Genomic DNA, 19,969 nt, shown 5'->3' with positions numbered 1-19,969 from the left:
AACCGTCTCATCGATTTTCCGATGATTACATCGGCGGAGCCCATAAATATTCAATTAAATTCAGGTGTTCTTCACGTATTCTTTAATCCGCCGATTATAGTACATATATACTCAATTAAATCTATTCGAGTATGAAATTGTCTAATAACCATAAACGTTCAATCGAGTAGATAACAAATCGCGCACCACAAATCTATAGTTCATGCGAATGAACCTCCGAAGTTTTGGTCTTGAAGAGCAAAAACATAAAAAGAAAAAATAAAAAAATGGAAATAGGGAAAAATGTCGTGAAAAAGTTCCAAACCGTATAGCGTCCCAAGCCTATATATTACTCACAATCAGATATTCGTCGCACAGAAATCTTCGATGAAATGAATGTTTTGAACGGACAGTTGTAAGTGTACAAAGCAGACCCATAAATGCTGCATATTTCCTGAGACTCGGTTATATACGAATGTCCGATAAACGTTCCGGTGAAAGGATCGGTTGTCCCCAGTGACTTTTGTAACGGCTGACAGAAGCAGAGAAATAATTGAAATTTCAAACGATCGAAGCTATTAAGCATTTGTCGGTTTTCATTCCGCCCCCCCCCCCCCCTCCCACCGAGACCCCTCCCCGTTTCTGTCCCTCGACTCTGTCCTTTATCTGTCCCTCGCTTCTGCGTTTAACAACGTCAAGTATTCCCCCACCCCTCGGCAGAACTCATCCCTCTCTTTTACCGGAACACGAACGGTTATCTCGCTCTCTTCACTTCCGAATGGTTCGCTGCCCCACCGCCGCGTCGGGCCTCTCTCACTCCGCTCCGCTTCCGCGTACAGAAGGACTCGCTGATTGGGGGGCTAATCACGCGCCACTCTCCATTACATTAATTAAAACTTAGCTCTCAGCTCGGCTCGGCTCCGAGTCTCCCGACTGCTTTACTCCCCCTCGCTCATCTTTTCTCTCTCTCTCTCTCTCTCTCTCTCTCTCTCTCTCTCTCTACCTCCTTCCCGCGTTCTTTCTCGCTCTCTGGTTTTCGTCGCACCGGCCAACCAACCAACCTGTCGGGCAACCAACACCCAATCCCCCGACTCTCGCTCTGTCTGTCATACACCGTTCTCTAAGCGAGACAGGTTGCCAAAATGTTATTCCGGCGCGCCTTGCCCGACAGAATTATGAGGGGCGGACAGACGGTAGGAAAAGGCGAGCTCGGAAAAAGGCTAAACTTACGATAAGGGATTAAAGAGTGCAGCTCGCCTCTCGATCGCATATCTTATGCGGTCGATGTTGAAAAAACGTGAAAATTTTCTCCCTTTCTCTCCGAGGATTACCACCCGTTAAGACTGTTGGAATATTAACAAGAATTGAATAATTGAATTACCACGTAATTTTTCGTAAAGTTGCACGATATTCGGGTGATTCTTGGCTTCGATGTACCGTCACGTGTCCCGGGGGATCGGACCTCTCGTTCCTATTCGCGTGTAGGGCACAACCATACTCACAAGTGTGTGCGGCTGCACCACGATTAATGGGTGCTCCCGGACGTGCGGAACACCGTAGGGGTAGGAAACTTTTTCGCGTAGTTAAATATTTGTGTAGTTATAGAAAATTATAGTGAAGTTGGAAACTTTTTTAATGAATTAAACTTGACCAAAGTTTCATGTGTCGTGTACCTATATGCGTATACATATAGGTACGTTTCGTCCATATATACCTACACCATACGTGATAGCTAGTCTCTTCGGAAGAGGAGGAGTAGGTGCATATTTGTAGACACGGTGAACCGCGGGTATGAAATTCTCTCGAATCCGTTCGCCTTAGACGTAAACATAGTAGGTTGGTAAAAGGCCAAATGTGACTCACCGATCGACGATGAGAAACTTATCACCATCGGAGTCTATGCACCGCCCTTTTGTCGTGATCGTCGTTTCGTTTACAGCAACCAATGGTGGGACACCCGATTGAAACCACTCACCCCTCCACTGGTCGGGAAACTTGCAACCTGCGACCAACAGGAAACACTGGTGTCAGTTTAGCTGGTTCTTGGAAAAGAAATTGTCAACAATTAACAACAGTCATTGGCTAATAACAAATTTCAGGTACAGGGTCCGACTGAACAGGTCAGACCTGAACCGGACTTACTTACTATTGCTACGAACTTACAATTGGACTAGATTCGGCATACAAAGGTTCCATAGATTATGTCCAAGGACGTGGAACGAACTTATCGTGTAATCGGTTAGTATATGGGTACGGGCGATACCGGGTCCACATGCGGTGGGGGGTAATGATTCTTGACCAGAATTGTTTTGTTTTTTTTTTCCACAACTTTATTTAGTCGGCCAAAACGGCGTCGTCTCGAATACGGTATCGCCTCGCGTCTCTCCGGTCGAACCAAAACTACTCTTCTCACCGCACCGTCCAGGTACCCGACTATTGCCTCGCGGCGTGTCTAATCCCTGTTTACATAACAACAGAGGTATGGATGGGTTGTAGTAGAGTGCGCAGGCCGCCTACATCGTTACAAAAATTCATACTGGACTTGATTTAGGGTGCTTCTAGTTTGATGTAGAAGAAAATCTCTAATGTTAATAACAACGAAAATGGAAAAAATGAAAATAGTAATTGAGTGTTAATGACGAGGTGAGCGACGGTTTATAACGCGGTCGTGATATCGACTGAAATTTATAAGCAGTTGCACGGTACGTCGTGAATCATATAATGTATATTTGTACGATCGATCAGAGGTTCTGCTTACCGTTATTATACGCACGAAGGGCTTCCACCGCATGAATTTTATCGCAAATTAACCAGGCGGAAGTAGTAGAATCACGAGTGTGGAGTATTTATACCGTGTATCGTACGGCCGTTACGCAGGTGTTGTTTCATTATTACTCTCCGGTTATTCGCTTATTTTTTACCCCGGGATTTGCACGTGTAACTTTTTTACGGAAGACAACGAATAAATTGATCTGCACATTTGAAAAGCCATTTTATATTTTTTACCGATTGTTTTCTCCCATTTCGTTGAGCATTATTCCTTTTCATTTTTAATATTTAACGAGTCGAAATACAGTGACGTAAATCCCGTGAAATTTCAACCTGCCCGCGTATCAAGATTGTGAAAAATTTCCGACAAATAACACCGAAAACCGCGGCACCGTATATACATACGACGCACGTTATATTATGTATTACGGTGTGCAGGGGTGTACAATAGTCCCGAACCTCTGTCAAAAATCGTAAAAACTTAATGGGGTTCTCCTCCTCTTTCCCTTCCTCTTCAGTTTCAACTTTTTTCCCTTACCTTTGTTCTTTACGATCACGATTCACTTCGCACGTTTGCTCGCACAACGCCCGGTGTAAACTAAATCTTTATCTCTTCTCATCAAAGCTCCGCGCCCGTAGATACCGATGACACCCTGCAGAGAGCCCCGTGATGAAAAAGTTATTCAGCAGGGGGAAGGGGGAATAACCGAAACCCTAAGATATTGCGTCATCTGTGGCTCCGCGCGCGGCCCGAGCTCCGTGTATTATGCGCACCCTCCTCGGGGTCGCACACAAGTCAGAGATGATCTTGCGACTCGAGAGATCCAAAATCCGAGATTCGGTATCCCCGCTAATCTCACCCCCGGCGGGTTGAGTGAATAAGTACCAAACTCGTCCATCCCGCAACCACGGGAACGTCGAAGTTTTTGCAATCCGGGTCGCTTGGCGCACCGATTCAACGACTCCCCCCCCCAACGGAGAATCGGATATCGCCTCGCGACCGACGAAAATCCTAGTCGCACCCCAATGACAACAAACATCAAATTATGCGAAAGTCACGGGGTACACCTGCGGTATAAATTTACGCTTCAATCGCAAAAATCGCGATGTTTGTATTCGTGCGTTGTTCGTCGATCCGTATCGTTAGTTATACGTTTGTGTGCGAGCTTGCAGAGCAACGCTTACGACCGGTTGCAGAAAATAAATGCGCATCGCGTCGAAACTATACGTACACACGTATCCCCTCGTACACCGTTTCGTTTCGTTTCACGCTTACGGCTACGTTTCTGCACGTGATGTATAAATTTTTGTTTCAAACGACAAATTCAAGCGTTCGACATGCGGCGAGATATACTGCCTCCGCTGAAACTGTTATCGAATGTTATCAGCTCCCTCTTACCAGCTATGTATTATTATTCCTGTTGCAGACATCAATACTGCACTCGTTCTCCCGTGTCACTATAGTTCACAGCTCGCAAATAAAATGCAGCGATTTTTTTTTTCGTTTTTCTTCAGAATTACGACATGCGCGCGTTCGAGCTTGTTAGCTTTGGAACAACGATTGTGACAAATCAGACAAAAATTAGATTTTCTAACGAAGTTGGCATGCGGGTGCGCATCTTTAATACCTTTTGTACGGCGCTTAAGCTGGCTATTTTTAAACTTTAATGCTTGCCGCAGTTGTTCATTGCAACGTAATCCGGAAACAGCTTTATCCAGCTTTGTTCGCTGCGGGGCGAACGAGATAGTTCTTTCGAAGCAAAAAAAAAAGCCAATGAATATCGGACGATAGCCATATAAAAAAACCATCAAACTACGTGCAACGGATCATCACACCTGAACCTTTGACTACGTTACATCGTATTATTTATTCAATTTTTTTATCAGTATTTTTTCTCTCAGTATTTATAACGACCGTGAAATCGGTGGTGGAAAAATTTAATTATTTATTAAGTTGTGAGTGATTTTTAGAAAAATTTTTGTCGACTCAAGACCTGCACTTTGGAATCAACAAATATCGTGAGTACATAGAATTATAGATTTTTCGGGAATCGCGGAATAAGAATAATAATTTTCACCGTTTAGATAGAGAATGTGAAATAGGAAATCGTTAGCGAAAACAAAGAACGAGAGCGAGGGTTGTATTATACAGTGTATTACGTGTATAAATGTATCCGCAAATAAGATGTAATCACCGCGAAGCGTACGATGTGCTTCCGATGTTAAAATCTAGAATAAAATAGGGGAAAACTCGACAGGCGAGCCATGGCATAACCATAATGACGTCGTTTTATAAATATTTAAGTTTTTCCTTCCGCGTGTATACCCATATGTATGTAACGTACGTACACAGTGTAACGACGGGTCCCACCGACTACCGGGAGAATAACGCTCGTTGGAGAACTATACAAATGTTTAGACTCCATTGAGAAGAGATCACAGATTTTTCCGACCATTTTTTGTAAGCGCATTGTATGAGATTTATATTATTAATGACAATGTTATTAGCAATATCGATGAGAATGATAAGAGGAGAGAAGAATTGGAGAAGATTTCTTCCAGTTCGTACTCGTCATTCAAAATACTTGGTAAAGGAGATCTTTTTCACATTTCGATTGGATGAATGAAGATAAGATTGCAAGACAGGAGAAACGTCAGGTAGAAACTGCTATTTCCCCATCGGATGATGAAAGAAAAAATCATACTCCTACCACAGGCGAGAGAAATATACACGTGTTTTTATTAAATAAAACGTGAATAAAAATTAAAAGAATTGTATAAAAAAAAAAGAAAATGCATAACTTCGTGCGATATTACCTACGAGGTAGGTTTATATACCCGTATAATTCAATTAGCTAGAATTGAAGTCAAGTTGGAGAGAAAGAAAAAAAAAAAAACACACTCAAACAAAAAGAAGAAAGAAAAATATGTTGGGGGAAAAACCAATGCGGTTATCATCTGAGTTTTTGGAGTTTGGACAACTCCCAGGGTAGCTTTTTCGCTCGCGGGCAATGTAATTTGTGATTAATTACTCTCATTTCAGTAAGTGGCGGCGAGGCTTAAGGCTATCGCCTCTTTTCCGTACCGACCTTATATTATAAATATATATACATAGGTACATAGGTGTATACTACATAAGTATACCAGAATACCTGCCCGCGGTGTACCTTGTACAGCGGCGGCGGGGGCGTGGGCGCCGCGACGTTGGGTCTTGTTTACGCGCTTCCGAGCGACCCAAAACGTCGCGTCGTCGCTACGTGCTGCAGGGAAATTCATTTCTGTATTTTTAATCAACAGACTCGGCAGAGTATCGCGCCATAAAACGGGCGTCTACCGAGTATCTTTACTGCGACGGGAGCTCAAAAGCGAAGTTGGATTCTATCGTTTCATCAAATAACTCCGATATTTGTAATATTACAGCGAATGTGGAATCACCTTCGTTCGATGAATCGGGGACAAGCTTTTGTCTGATTGTAAGCCTAATTTCAATAAAATCAGTGATCGGAGAGCTGAGATATTGATGATCTCTGATCACCGGTGGGCTCGTTTCACGATTAAGCACCACCGTAGTGGTCGTCGTCGTACGCTAGTTATATGGCATCTGGAGATCAAAACCATATTTCAACATAGAATCATAGATGATACATCTATGATGGTGTAGACATAGATATGTAGAAGAGCCCATGTGTGGTCAGTGCCGTGACTCGCGGCATGAACGAATTCAGACCTACTCCTAGTTTCGCCAGGAAGAAAAAGAAACTTCGGATTGGATAAACTGCGGAACTGCGGTGATGGAGAAAAGTTTTTTTAAAAATGTCGAAAAAATTCTGACGACTTTAGAATTGAAAAACGCAATTTTTTTTCTCTCGACATTTCGTCGACAACCCTAAATTTTCCGAGTTACGACGCATTTTTGAAAAACGATATTCCCGTACAAAAAGTTGAATAAGTTTACGAACAAAAATCGCAAAGAAAATTCAAACAAAGTGAATCGAAGCCTATAACCTTGCCCCTTTCGAGTCTTGGTGGAAACAAATTGTTCACGTCATTTATCAAAAAATTACACGCGACTATTGGGAGTTTGAAAATCGCAGAAAAAACATACTGGTAAGTTAAAAAAAAACAGGAATCATGACGAAGCTGCTTATTTTTACTTTCGAATGCCACCTAAATGATCTATCTACGCCTTTTTCCGGCCGAGATATCGAACTTGTTTTACGAATCATTGGCGAAGTGATCCCGAACTTTTGTCGGGTACTGTACACATAAGTGAAATGTTGAGATACCTCTATCGATAACATTTATCGCGAGAGTTGTTCAGCAATGATTCGAGGTGACAACGATGCGCTAATAAAATACCACGATGTTATGAGAGTGCCGTTTCATTTCCGACAGAATGATGGCTGCTAAGCGATTCAGCGGTCGATTTCAATTGCGATCGGCTCACAATTTGGCTACAACAACTGGTAAAGTTCAATGTATTTGCTACTCAGAGTTCATGGAAGCAAAAAATGACAAAAAAACGAGATTGTACTCATATTCGAGCTGATACGTTCGTTCTCATAATTACAAAAGTCATTCTCACCGTTGTATCGTCAGGGAGACACAAAGTGGTCATTGACACGCTCGGTGAAAAGTTAATCTCATCTTCGCGAGCTTATATAACATTTATGGCGACGATGTCAGAAGTGTGCTGATAAAGATGACTCTGCAAATCAAATCAACTCACGATTCTTAATCTGAGAATGTCGAAATGGGGGCGCAAAATTCTGATCAACAGTGATCTTCGGCCTTTATCAATTTTTTTCTGCCGAAGCTTCACAATCGTTAATCTTGGAACAGTCGCAGCGCAGCGATCTACCATTCGTTGTGATTTGACAATGCCAACAGTGTGCTGATAAATATGACTTTGCAAATCTAATGAACCGGCGGTTCCTAATGTGAGAATGTCGAAATGAGGGCACGAAATCGTGACCAAGACTGATCTTCGGCCTTTATTCATTTTTTCCGTTCAAAGCTTCATAATCGTTAATCTTGGAATAGTATCAGCCTGGTGATGTAGCATTCGTCGTGATATGACAATGTCAACAGTGTGCTGATAAATATGACTCTGCAAATCTAATGAACTTGATTCCTACTTTGAGATTGTCGCAGTGGGGGCACAAAATAGCGATTATATAACCAGGATTCGAAGCTTCCGAAGCCTGAGTGTGACGGGTATCGACCCGGTGAGAAGCTGAGTTTTTCTCGTTGAGTGTAATGTCCATTTCGTGACTTTGAACGTTAGACATACATACGTACCGTGTATTGTAATTCATTGTTGGAGCTGAGAGTGATACTCGACGACGAGTTTAATACAGACATCGACAGAATGGCGCTATTTTCGGCGCAGGTTTTCCTTCAAATTCTTGGAGCTTTGATTGGCTTGCTCGGTTTCGTGTATATTTACCTCAGACACGTGACATATAAGTACTGGAGTTCGAAGGGAGTACCGCAAACAGTTCCAACTGTCCCCTTCGGAGATTTGTGGCCGGTCCTTTCGGCAAAAAAATCGACAGGTGAAAGGACCTAAGAATCAATGTAGTGTTGATTTCATCCTGCACATTACACAAACCTTTTTCTAAAGAATGTTCCAATTTTATCTTTAGGTCAACACTACCGAGATGAATACTTCAAGTTTGAAAAAGCACCGGTTTTCGGAATGTACTCTTTTAACAAACCAATCTTGGTGATTCGCGACCCTGAACTCGTTCGATTCATACTGGCTAAAAATTTTACACACTTCCACGATCGCGGAGTGTACTGCAACGAAGAATTTGATCCTTTATCAGCCCATTTGTTCAGCTTATCTGGTTCGAAATGGAAGAAGTTGCGGGTCAAGATATCGCCGACGTTTACTTCTGGAAAAATGAAGTACATGTTCGCCACTGTCAAAGAGTTTTCCGAAAAGCTTGCGTTTTACTTTGGGGAGGAAGTTAAGCGAAATAATCAGCTGGTCGAGGTTAAAGATTTCATGGCAAGGTAAGCGTGGCATATGCAAACCGGAGATATCGTAACGAAAAGAAGTCATCTTATTATCAATAAGACTCAATCTTTGTTTTTATTCGCCTTCAGATTTTCTATGGATGTCATCTCATCGGTTGCCTTCGGTATCGAGTGCAACAGTATGAAGGATCCGGATGATGGATTTTGTAAATGTGGTCGAGCAGCGTTTGAATCTAGACCTATTATAAACGCGTTTTTCGCAGTGTTTCCGGAAGCATTGGATTTATTCAAGATAAAGCTCGTTCTCCCAGAGGTTTCGAAATTCTTCCTGAAGGCGTTCGGCGATACCGTGAAGTATAGAACAGATAACAAAATAATTCGACAAGACTTTTTCGAGCTGACAATGCAATTGATGGACAAAGGCTACGTACAGGGTGATGGCGACGAGAAAACGGCGACTGAATCAAGTAACATATCGACTATTCCACTTGAAACTAGTTGACTTGTCTAGGCCTGAAATCATAAAATGTCGATCGCGTGTTGCAGAAGGAGGTGATGATGAAAAAATTACGCTGAACGAAGGAGCTGCGCTGGCCTTTGGTTTCTTCCTGGCTGGATTTGAGACTTCGTCGTCAACGGCAACACACTGTCTGTACGAGTTGGCATTCCATCAGGATATTCAGGACAAGCTAGCCAACGAGATAAACACGGTAATAAAGGAATTCGGAGGAGTTACTTACGAGAGCATTGCGGCAATGCCGTATTTGCATAAGGTGGTATCCGGTTAGTATCCAAAACAATCGAATCCAGTCTCTGAATCAGCTAGACTTCTATTGACAGTTATCAACTGATTTCAGAAACTCTTAGAAAGTATCCATCGGTTCCCATACTGAACCGACAGGCAACCGCGGATGTTGAATTGCCCGGAACTGATCTCACCGTTCGAAAAGGAACTTCAATCGTAATTCCGGTTTACGGAATCCAGACGGATCCGAAAATATACCCGCATCCGCACATATTCGATCCGGAACGATTCAGCAAGGAGAATATCGAAAGCAGACATCATTACGTCTATCTTCCCTTTGGCGAAGGACCAAGAAACTGTGTCGGTAAGTTTTCTGGATCGATCGACAAAAGTGACCATTTAGTCCAGTCAAATTAAACGAATTTAGGGCCAAATGACGGAATAATTCAAAGTGAGCGAGGCGCGAGGCGTGATATTCCGCTGAAACGGTTGAGCCTACGAAAAAACAACAGGAACAATTTTTTTTACGGAACATTCAATCCTCCTTCGAACGGACCATTTTGACTAACGGGTTTCCGTTCGACTTTTAGGAATGAGATTCGGACTTCTACAAACCAAATTCGGTGTCCTTAGCCTGGTTAGGAAATTCCGGTTCAGTCCCGGACCTAATACCACAGTTCCACTACCCATAGACGTAGGCAACTTCGTGCTTTGTCCAGGGAACGATATAGTGCTTCGTGTCGAAGAGAGATCCGATTAATATCCTGGCTCATACTTTGATGTGATCGTAAGTACGTTCGTTCAAAATTTCAAAGCAGTGGTGTTTTGATACTTCAGCGAATTTGACTGTCAAACAACTTTAAAAAATGGTCATCGTTATGGCTCATTGTAAGTCGAATTCACGTGGAATGTCCCACGTGTATTTATTTTCAGTATAACTCTGCCGAGTCGTTGATTTACTCTGTACATATGGATGTTATTGAGCAACATTCTGATAAAATTGGGTTATTATTAGAAATCTATTCAGTGAATGATAAAATGGAAAGAAACGTTGAAATCTGAAAACTTTATCTTTATTGGTGGAGAAGTCATTGCTGTATACCAACCATATGATGGTCTTCATCTTGCTTAATGATGCTTAATAAGTGGAAGAAATAGAAAAAAAAAACAAGCGATTGTATACAGTTGACCAGCATGAGTCTGTAAATCTTAATGAATATATTAATCCATGAGTCATGTAATATTCTTTTCATATCTTTCGACGTGTATCTTGAAAGTAATTGAATAAAATTTACAGCTCATCTATCGCATCTCAGAGGTGAGAATGATAAACGGGAACAAAAAAATTTAAATCAACTATCGTGACAGACGTAGGTACTTCAAAAGACCGGAATTAACATGTAACAAAGCAGATTTCTAATCGGAAGAAAACAAAAACTGCCAAAAAAAAAAAAAAAATTAAGATCGATTCAAAATATTTGTGAAAAAAAAAAAACAAAAAAAAAGTAACAAACAAAATCGATGAAATACAAAATTGGAGGTAGCGGTTACTTGATGGGCTTTTTCGGAGAATATGGCAACATAAGATTATCCCGCCAACGACCAAAGCGTATAGAGTGGGTAAGGTGGTACGGGTGACGTGTCTACTGCAGAAGGAGTAAAGCGAACAGAAAATAGAGAGAGAGAAATTTAATTCGGTAACCGCACATCCGCATTTCGCCGTGGGTATATACAAAACGATGCTCGCGGCGACCACTCTTCTGGGAAAACAGTTTCACCCTTCCCCGACCCCAACATCGACTTACCCAGAGAACTGGACTCTATTAATTAGGATTATAATAATGCGGCACTCTCTTTTCGTCCGCCCTCCGACGACCCCTCCTCCTCGTTATATTTCCCTCGACCTTTCCTCTGCGGCGCGTTCGTTTTACCGCTACGTCGGATCACGTTTCTCTTCGCGATCTCTGGTTCCTTTTATCATTGCCTGGACAACTCATCGTCGGAATTTTGTGTTCGTCATTCGATTATCGAAGATTTTTTCATAGCTCTCGGTCATTGGATGTTGAAAAAAATCAACTTTAAATTGGAAGCATATCATAATGGAAGATTACGGGGGAGAGCGTACGTCCCCCGTAAAAAAGCCTTCGCACCAGATGCATGTTTCACACGATCATATTTCCCCGGGGCGCGAATCGCGGCTCGCGGGCTTCCCCGTATTCGCGTTCGGATCGAAGTAAAAGTAACGTGCGGGTGATGAAGGGCTGAAAAAAAATTTACCACCGATACACGCATACGTGTACAAAACACGCCGAAAATACCTGCGGTGATAACCGCGCGGTCGAATTATTGTATGAAAAAGTGCGCGACAGACGGTAAAAATACAAGGTATTTTGAGTTTTCACCAAACCGTCAGGAGCGGGTTGATGTATCGCGATATGAGAACTCTATAACGCGCCTGATCCCCGCGTAAAATCGGCGTAACTAATTTCGGTTCGATTCATCGCTGGTTATAATGAAACATATTGTTACACTCCGCGATACGTGAGTCACAAAGAGCGGCGTGCGGAATTCACTCCGAATGAATATAAATCAAAACGAAGCCTGCGGATGTGTGGAGAGGCGTTATAGATGAAAAGCGAGGGGAGGAAAAAAAAAAAAGTTCTTCGGTCATAATAACCGACACCCGGACAACGGTGCTCCTGCACGGATTGGATCGGTGTGCAATAAGTATCAATTTGACCGTCCATACAGATATAACATAGATTGCGGGAGGGAGGGAGGGTAAAGGGAAAGCCCTCCATCACATTTAACTCAGATAGCCAATCACCCTGTCAGTGACCGGTGATAGATCGTCTTAATCAACATATCCCAGATCGACCGACCCCTCCACTCTTCGTCTCTTTCCGCGTTAGATACACCTATACGGATATGTACATACCTATATCTGTTACATATGCCCACCCTATACGCAGCGGAGAGACACCCGTCGACACTCGATGACGTTCGACGACGTTCGCTGAAATTCTGTCTTGAAGCAAAAAATCAATTTCCTTATCGCCAACATTGATTCATTCTATTGAAAAAAAAAAAAAAAAAAAAAAAAAGAAAACATAACGCGACAGATAAGTGATGGGTATCATTACGTAACGCGTAACCGTTACGTTTGGCATTCCGCAAAATTACTTTTTCCGATGTCCACGTTATATTGACATAACATTCGCGGAGTGGCGATTACTAATTAATCCGTGTGTCATAATTGAATAATTTTCGTTAGCGGCAACGCACGCAGAGGGATTTAAAGGCAACAGCAAGGCTTGGATTTAATCACGTATATGTATAGCGATATCCATGCGCCAGCCGCAGTAATTACAAAGCCTGGGTACGAAAAGACTTGTACAACGAACAGACGAACAAACGTTGTTCCCGTAGTTTTCCAACCGAGGGGGGTTGAGAGGGTGAGATTCGGTCCGCAAAAGAGAGAACAACCGAGAGAGAAATGGGCAAAAAGGTGGTAGAGAGAAGAGGAGAGAGAGAGAGAGAGAGCAAAGAAGGAGGAGAGGGCGAAGTTGCAGGCGGCTCTGTTTTTCGCCGCAGTTTCGCAACTGCTGAAGCTTTTCACATTTAGTGTTTTTGTTTTAGTGTTTCTGGTTTTTCTATTTTTTATTTCATCCTCTCTTCCTTTTTCACCGCTCACGCCCCGCTGCGCCCGCTCGAAATATCCAAATAACGAAACATCGCTCTACGCTACTGTGATTAAACAATATCCTTTTCCGAAACGCGAAACGAACGACCGAACGGAATCCGCCTGTAAAACGTGAACGTATACCTCGATGTCTGCACAGCAGAGAAATACTCCAGATCCGATTGTTTGGAATCTAATTCATTTAATTAAATAGAATGAACGCGTTGCGGCATTATTCGATCGATAAGCCTGGCTACCCTTAAAAACCCCGAGCCCATTCCCTTATTTTCCGTGGATCAAATTCAATGTTATCGATCTGATTGAGATGAAAAGCGAAGAGAAAAAAAAAAAAAACAACAACAAACACAAAAAAAATCCCGCGCTTTATTTTCATTAGAATTCCACAAATCGCCGATTCCTTTCACGCGCCTATTGTACGTGCAGCGGTTCACGTTTCAAAGTACCACCAATCGCATAGCGCATTATTTCTCTCCTCCAATGATGGCGAGGTAAAAATATAGGTGGGGGATATCGTAACGACGATATCCCGCGGTTAATGTAAAAGTGAAAGAAAACTGAAAAAAATAAGTGAAAAGTTGGCGCACGTTGAGATGCGTTTGGAAAAATCCTTGTTACGAAATGATCGTCTGAATGAACACGACGAGTCGGGCGTACAGCGGCGCAGCAGATGCTCAGCAGTCATAATGCGCTATTGAAGAGCTCGGGTACACAATTGGATTACATCCGTATAATAGACGTAGATCCGGTAGTTTAGTTATGATGCTGAGTTCCGACTGCACTACAAACGCAGCACCACCTACATCCCCCTTTCGGCGGACCTGAGTTCCGCCGCCCCTCGCTCCGCCGTCCGTCTCTCCTCTTTCCTACAGCTATTTCCATTCTCGTTCCTCCCCCTCCTACTCTTCTTCTCTTTCCCCATGCGCCTCGTTTCTCGCTTTCCCCCTGCCTCCGTACCAAACGGTGAATTTATCGATAACATCCTACCGATACCGATAACTCACCCCGTCGGACGAGCGGGAAGGCTGGGTTATCCCCACGGGGAAACAACCCCCCTCCGAGTTTGGTACGGGGTGAGAACACATCCTGTTTTAATTACGTATCGACGGGGATCGCGATAATGACGCGACCGATCGGTTGACCGACACTTTTGACTCTTCGTAAATTTTTTGCCCTTCACCTTCCGCAACGTACGTTTCACAGACGCGCCGTAAAAACGTTGAAACGACTTTGGAACTCCCCCAATGATTTTGTAGATTCCCCGAAATTCAGAAGGCGATTGTGCATAAAATTAGTTTTTCACTTTTTCACGAGTATCAGCGGCGGTGCGTTTTGAACCGATTTTCGTTACGTTTGTCTAAAGGATCCAAGCATGAAAACTGAATATTCGGAATATTTCCCCGTCCGAGATCCTTGTTATTCAAATCCTAAAGTCCATAAGATTTGAAGAGTTGATCAGCGACAACCCAGGCAAAGGAAAACAAATGATATTCAGGTCCTGAGGGATGTATAAACAGCGGAGGTTGAGCGTAGAAAAGGAAGAAAAAAAAAACAAAAAAAAAAAAAATACGGCAGAATGGCACGGGTGAACCGAGAAAAGGGAAAAAATCGACTGCGAGAAGATAGATGAATTCAGAATCTCTCTCAAGCCGTTGTAAGTTTTCCCTTTCCGCCTGCAGCATCCGCGCATACCCCTTCCACTACCCTACAATTCCATTCGACTCGTCGGAAATTAAATATACAGGCACTAACATCCAGCGTCCCGGAGGCAGGAGATGCTGGTAAGTATAGGCGCCGCGGCGCTTCTTCTCATCTCCTCGTCTCTCTCTCTATCTTTTTCCTTTCCTACGGTATATATGTATATACAGTACGTTCGGGTAAACTGAAAATGGAACTTTTCCGGAAAGTGGTTCTCCTTCTTTTCGAATACACCTAACATCGATAACGCCAGTCAGAAATATCGCGTTCAATCGACTTCTGAAAAGGGCTGGGAAACATACCAACACATTCCAAACCCGGTACTCCAGTGCGATAGCACTCGTTATCCGGTACAAGAGGAGAGAGAACGCGCGATAATTTATTCTAGGATTAAAATAATTCTTCTATACTCCGAGCAGAAACGATATTGGAAACTTAGAGACGCTTATCACCGCGACGCTAAATCCGCTAAATCTTTCGCGTCCTGCAGCGAACGAAAAGGAACATCCTGCGCCGAAGTCAACCCGATCCTAAAAGTAAATACGAATTTCGCGCGGGCACGTTGGATGGGTTGCGATATCTGGGAAAACGTTTGGTTTCCCGAACCGGGGTGAACGTACATTCCGTATATCTGTACACATTGCCGATGCAAATAGCAACGAGGGTCTATTTTCAATATATCTGGTGTATTTCCGTAACTATTACATAATACGTAGTTGTACACATACCTATATGTATACCGAATCTCCTCCTTTTCCGTTCCTCACAGATACATAGAATCCTGCAGTTACATCGCAGTCGAGTTCCCTTAGCGTATAACATTTTTAATATCATACGGAATTCGACGATGCCATTTCCCCGTTCTGTCGGGACTTCACAATCGTCGCGTCTTTTGACAATATATTTCGAATAAACGAATGATTCGAAAGCGCGATTCTACATGCGAAAACAGACGGGGTGTTTTTACAGGTGGATAGGCGACCGCATACGGTATATTCAGGTCACCGAGAATCGGCATGAGTGTTACAAAATAGGTGCAGTACGGGGACAAATTTATCGTCCGACGCGAACCGCCGCCCAGCGTTTTTATACCTCGACGACTACGCCGCGCGTACACCGGTACGTGTGTACCCGCTGCGGACCGCAGGCAGAGTAATATCGGCGCCCAGAGCTTTCGCGGGAAGATAAGACGACGAGGCGGTTGTAAAACCGGTGGAAGTAAGCTCGTTTGACCGTCAGCTGCGTTGCGAGTTGCGGGTCGAAGCCCCGCGGTTCGAACGATATTGAACCGGGCGGTCGGACTTGCAGCCGCTCGTCACCTGAGCGAGCTGGTGGGTGTTTCGCACGCATTGTTCTTACCGATCTGAGCCTCCGCCGTTCGGAGTGACGGTGCGAGACGACCCTAAAGTTTGCGAACGTCAAGTTTGAGCCCCACTGTCGGCATTCGTTATAAAGTTCCGCGGTAGCTACCTACGGCGCACCGAGTACGTACGACGGCGGTGGTAAGGTATTGAAGCTACGAAGACGGTTTAAGCTCGGAACTGGATACGAAGGATGTGGAAGAAGTTCCCCGTCTCCGCTGAGGAGTTCGCGTACACGTATAGGAACCTCGTCATAACCGTGCGGTGTATGTATTTAACGGGCTGATTCAAACCGACGCGCGGAGAAGGCGAGGGCGAGATACCGTCAAAAGTAAATTAGGGAGCTTTTGTGCGTTCTGAATTTAGGTGCAGACGGTGCGCAAAGCTTGGGCGCGGCACGAAAGTTTTCAAAATTACGCGTCGCCGCACCTACGGTCCAACCGATTTGATTGGAAATGGGGTGTACGTGAAGTTTCGGACCTGTAGCGATCTTCTTCTCCTTTCCTTGTTCCACAACGCATCTATAGTTGGATTGTTGCTGAAATCAGGAGTCGGAAAATTTGCCTCCCGAGCGACGGGAGGGCGAGTGGGACAGCGGTGTACGAGCTCGCCGATTAGAAAACACTTTCTTTGAGTGAAATTAGGTAATTTTCAACGACGCCCGACGTCTCGACGCCACGGAGAGAGCGTCTCGACGCGAGTCAACACTAGAACTTTCATTAAATCAAGTATATTAGCGCGTCGGCACCGACGCCGGCGCTCCGCAGCGGCAAGGCAAGGGTTATAAATAACAATAAGGGTTTGGGGCAAACACAAACATCGTAAACTGTGCAAACATGGCAGAGGGCGGAGGGCGGAGGACGGAGGGCGGAAGGCGGAAGGCGGAGGTCGGATAGCAAAGTGGGAAAAGGTGGGTGGATGACGAAGGAAACGCGGAGGATATAGGCGCTAAGGGAGAATGAAATAAGGGAGAGGGAAGGGAGGGAAATCGAGATGCCAAGGCGTGCCTGGGCACAGTCTGCGGGGATTCCGACTTACAATCAGGGTCAGTGCCTCTTGCTCGAAACGTGGCGGAGTCTCGATAGATGAGGTGTTACCCCTGCGCCCCGGTGTTTCCGTAAATTGGTATAGTTCCGACCGGCTTATCATTTTACAGCCCCCGCACCGTCAAGCTTACGCAACACCGCTGCAAATATTTAACCATTTCAGCTCCAATTCCGTATAAGTAAATAAACTCTCTCTGTTGTTTATTCGAATCAAACCCCAAAATATCCCTACATTATAGGCTTCCAGATTTATCACACCTTGTGCCCAGGCACCTCAGTTATCACAGACCCTTGAATTGATCTTTTGCAAGAAATTGAATGCTTCGAATCGTTTCACGCGGTGTGAAATAAACACACAATCAAATCGCGACCGAAATATTGAAATGATCCGTTTTTTTTTTTTTTTTAATGTTTAACCTTTATTCTCACGCAACGAAGCTCCACCAGGCGTGGTGCAATCGTCTGTATATATACATTCGTTGCTGTTCATCGAATTGAATGTTGACCCGGATACCGATGAGCAGTTACTTCGATTGTTGCAATTAGAGAAACCCAGTAGAGGCGCACGTTCGCAATAAAATCACGTTTCTGATTTCTACGGTTCTTCATAACGAAATAATCAACACTTATTCAAAAACTAATTGACTTTACGGAGCTTCGTGTATAGGCTATATATACAAAAGAAACGAGCGACTTAATAATAAATCAATAATTTCAGATTATCGAAGACGTTACGAAACGTTTTAAATCTCGACGCAAGCTGCTGCCGTCTTCCGACTCCCCACGGTAGAACGAGAAGCCCCACCGCTGTCCTAGCTAGAGCTGCTGCGGATCGCGCGCAATGAGATTCAAGATTCGATAGACAGAACTACTCGAACACAGTTGATTGGAGAATTTTTAATTTCCGGCAAAACTAATATGCATTCAATCCTGTTAACGTATTTCAGTAAAGAGATTAATTCGACGTTACGTACAATTTTTTGAATGGGATGTAGTTTTACGATTTAATATATTCCCAAGAGAAAAGTCCGCGCGAACGTCTTCACCGTTGCCTCCGGCAACCACTCGGGAGATTAACATTCTCTCGTTTTGTTATACCTTTAGATATTTACGGGCGAATTATAATCGGATTGAAGCCCACACGACGCACGGAACGGAATTAACTCTTTTTTCCCCGTGCACTCGCCTTAATTTGACGATGTGCAACAACGATTATAATAAAAATTATACCGCGCTGGGGTCAACGGTAAACAAATTATACTTTTTAATTGATCGTTACCGCGCGTGCATCCGTCTTACGACCAATAAACCAACTCCGAAGACGTGGAGAGCCTCGAGGGGAGCGACATCGAGAAAAGAAAGAAGACCTTCGCGAGACGAGAGCGACGTCGCTGCGGAAATCCGCGAAGAATTATAAGGACGCCGAGAGTATAAAAAAAATTGGAACAAGAAACAAGAAGGGGAAAATCGAGGTACGAAAAAGGGCTGGTGCGAAAATCATTTCGGAATACTGGTCGTCTGGTGAACACCGCGCGCTTCTGCCCGCGATATTTTATACGGGGGGGGGGGGGGGGGGGTTCGATCAAGTAAGGATTTCGCGGTTCATTTTTCGCTACGAACGGACGAATTACATTCCGACTCATGCAACGTGTATCGGTCGCGCGATATACGTCGAGCTGGTGGATGCCGTGTCGTTCTTATCCGTTTTTCAACCCAAGTCACGAATATTTTTAATCCCCCGCAACAATGAGGGGCGCAACTATAGGCAGGAGTTGGTTGGACCGCGAACGGAAAAATTTCGTTTAAATTTTATTCCCGAACTAGCTGACCCAGCCACGCGTTGCAAGGTGGGTCAGTTTATGATGCATTATTTCAATCTCGAATTTTTCGCTAAATATGCTACAGCCTATGTTACTCGCTGATATGAGGGTTTATTTTTTTTGTTGCTTTTGTTGAAAAAACGATTGAAATCGGGTCGGTAGTTATCGAGTTACCCGGAACAAGCAAACAAACAAATCTGATTTTCATTTTAAGTTTGATGTTATTGTACAGATACATGTGTGGATATGTGAATAAGCTGCCATAGGTATGAAATGCATGCATGTACACACGTTACATACAGATATAAAAATATATATTATTTTTCGGGAGTGTGTTACATATTATATACATTATACGTTGCGTTGCCGCTGCCTGCCGTAACGTTGTAATTTTCAACTCTGGTATAAAAGTTATTTAATTTTTGTTTTTTCAATGAGCCGCGAGCGCGAGTCGAACAATTCATCGGAAACAATGCGAGCCTTTCGCACACAGGACGCACACATTCCACGTCCGCGATATGCCGGTATAAATGTACGGGGTGTATCGACATGAATATTTATATGTACGTGTACATGTGTGCACAACACGTTTACATTGTACGTACGATACACGCGGAACGGTTGCCGGTGTTTCATCGATGCGCCGCCGATAAAGAGGCGGGAACAAAAATAGCGAAAAATAAAATCCCACAAGTTAACCGCTGATTGAACCCGGTCAGCTTATCGCGACACTCGCGTCCGCACCGCGCGCACATCCACTTGCGTATCGATGTTCGATTTCGGAATCGAGAAAACGAAATAATATGAAAAAAAAAAAACTAGCCGGCAGGTGCGTGCGGAGAACCTGCCTTGGTCCTTTTGTGACA

At 43.8% G+C, this 19,969-nt stretch overlaps 2 protein-coding genes across 7 annotated transcripts in view; one reads left to right on the top strand and one right to left on the bottom strand.

Annotated features, from left to right (window-relative positions):
* LOC105692780 overlaps nt 1-19,969 on the bottom strand; it is a 126,577-nt gene that overhangs the window by 27,416 nt on the left and 79,192 nt on the right. For both annotated transcript variants that reach the window (XM_012412219.3, XM_048648965.1), the window contains one exon: nt 1,843-1,981. In XM_012412219.3, coding sequence (XP_012267642.2) covers nt 1,843-1,981 — 139 coding nt within the window. The remainder of the gene's footprint in view (nt 1-1,842; nt 1,982-19,969) is intronic.
* Nucleotides 4,233-18,247, top strand: LOC105692844 (cytochrome P450 6a2-like). Of its 5 annotated transcripts, none has more exons than XM_048648967.1 (7): nt 7,265-8,306; nt 8,397-8,769; nt 8,863-9,200; nt 9,280-9,516; nt 9,591-9,842; nt 10,069-10,265; nt 18,002-18,247. In XM_048648967.1, the coding sequence occupies exons 1-6, from the start codon at nt 8,120-8,122 to the stop codon at nt 10,236-10,238; spliced, it is 1,557 nt and encodes a 518-aa protein (XP_048504924.1). In that variant the 5' UTR covers nt 7,265-8,119; the 3' UTR covers nt 10,239-10,265; nt 18,002-18,247. The 5 variants fall into 5 exon arrangements, with proteins under 5 accessions (XP_048504926.1, XP_048504924.1, XP_048504925.1 ...); XM_048648968.1 differs by lacking the exon at nt 18,002-18,247 and adding an exon at nt 10,776-10,912; XM_020856266.2 differs by lacking the exon at nt 18,002-18,247 and adding an exon at nt 10,412-10,719 and having other exon boundaries at nt 7,269-8,306.

The sequence above is a fragment of the Athalia rosae genome, chromosome 1 (assembly GCF_917208135.1).
Source record: "Athalia rosae chromosome 1, iyAthRosa1.1, whole genome shotgun sequence".
NCBI classification, from domain to species: Eukaryota; Metazoa; Arthropoda; class Insecta; order Hymenoptera; family Athaliidae; genus Athalia; species Athalia rosae.
This window is presented reverse-complemented; position numbering and strand designations above follow the sequence as displayed.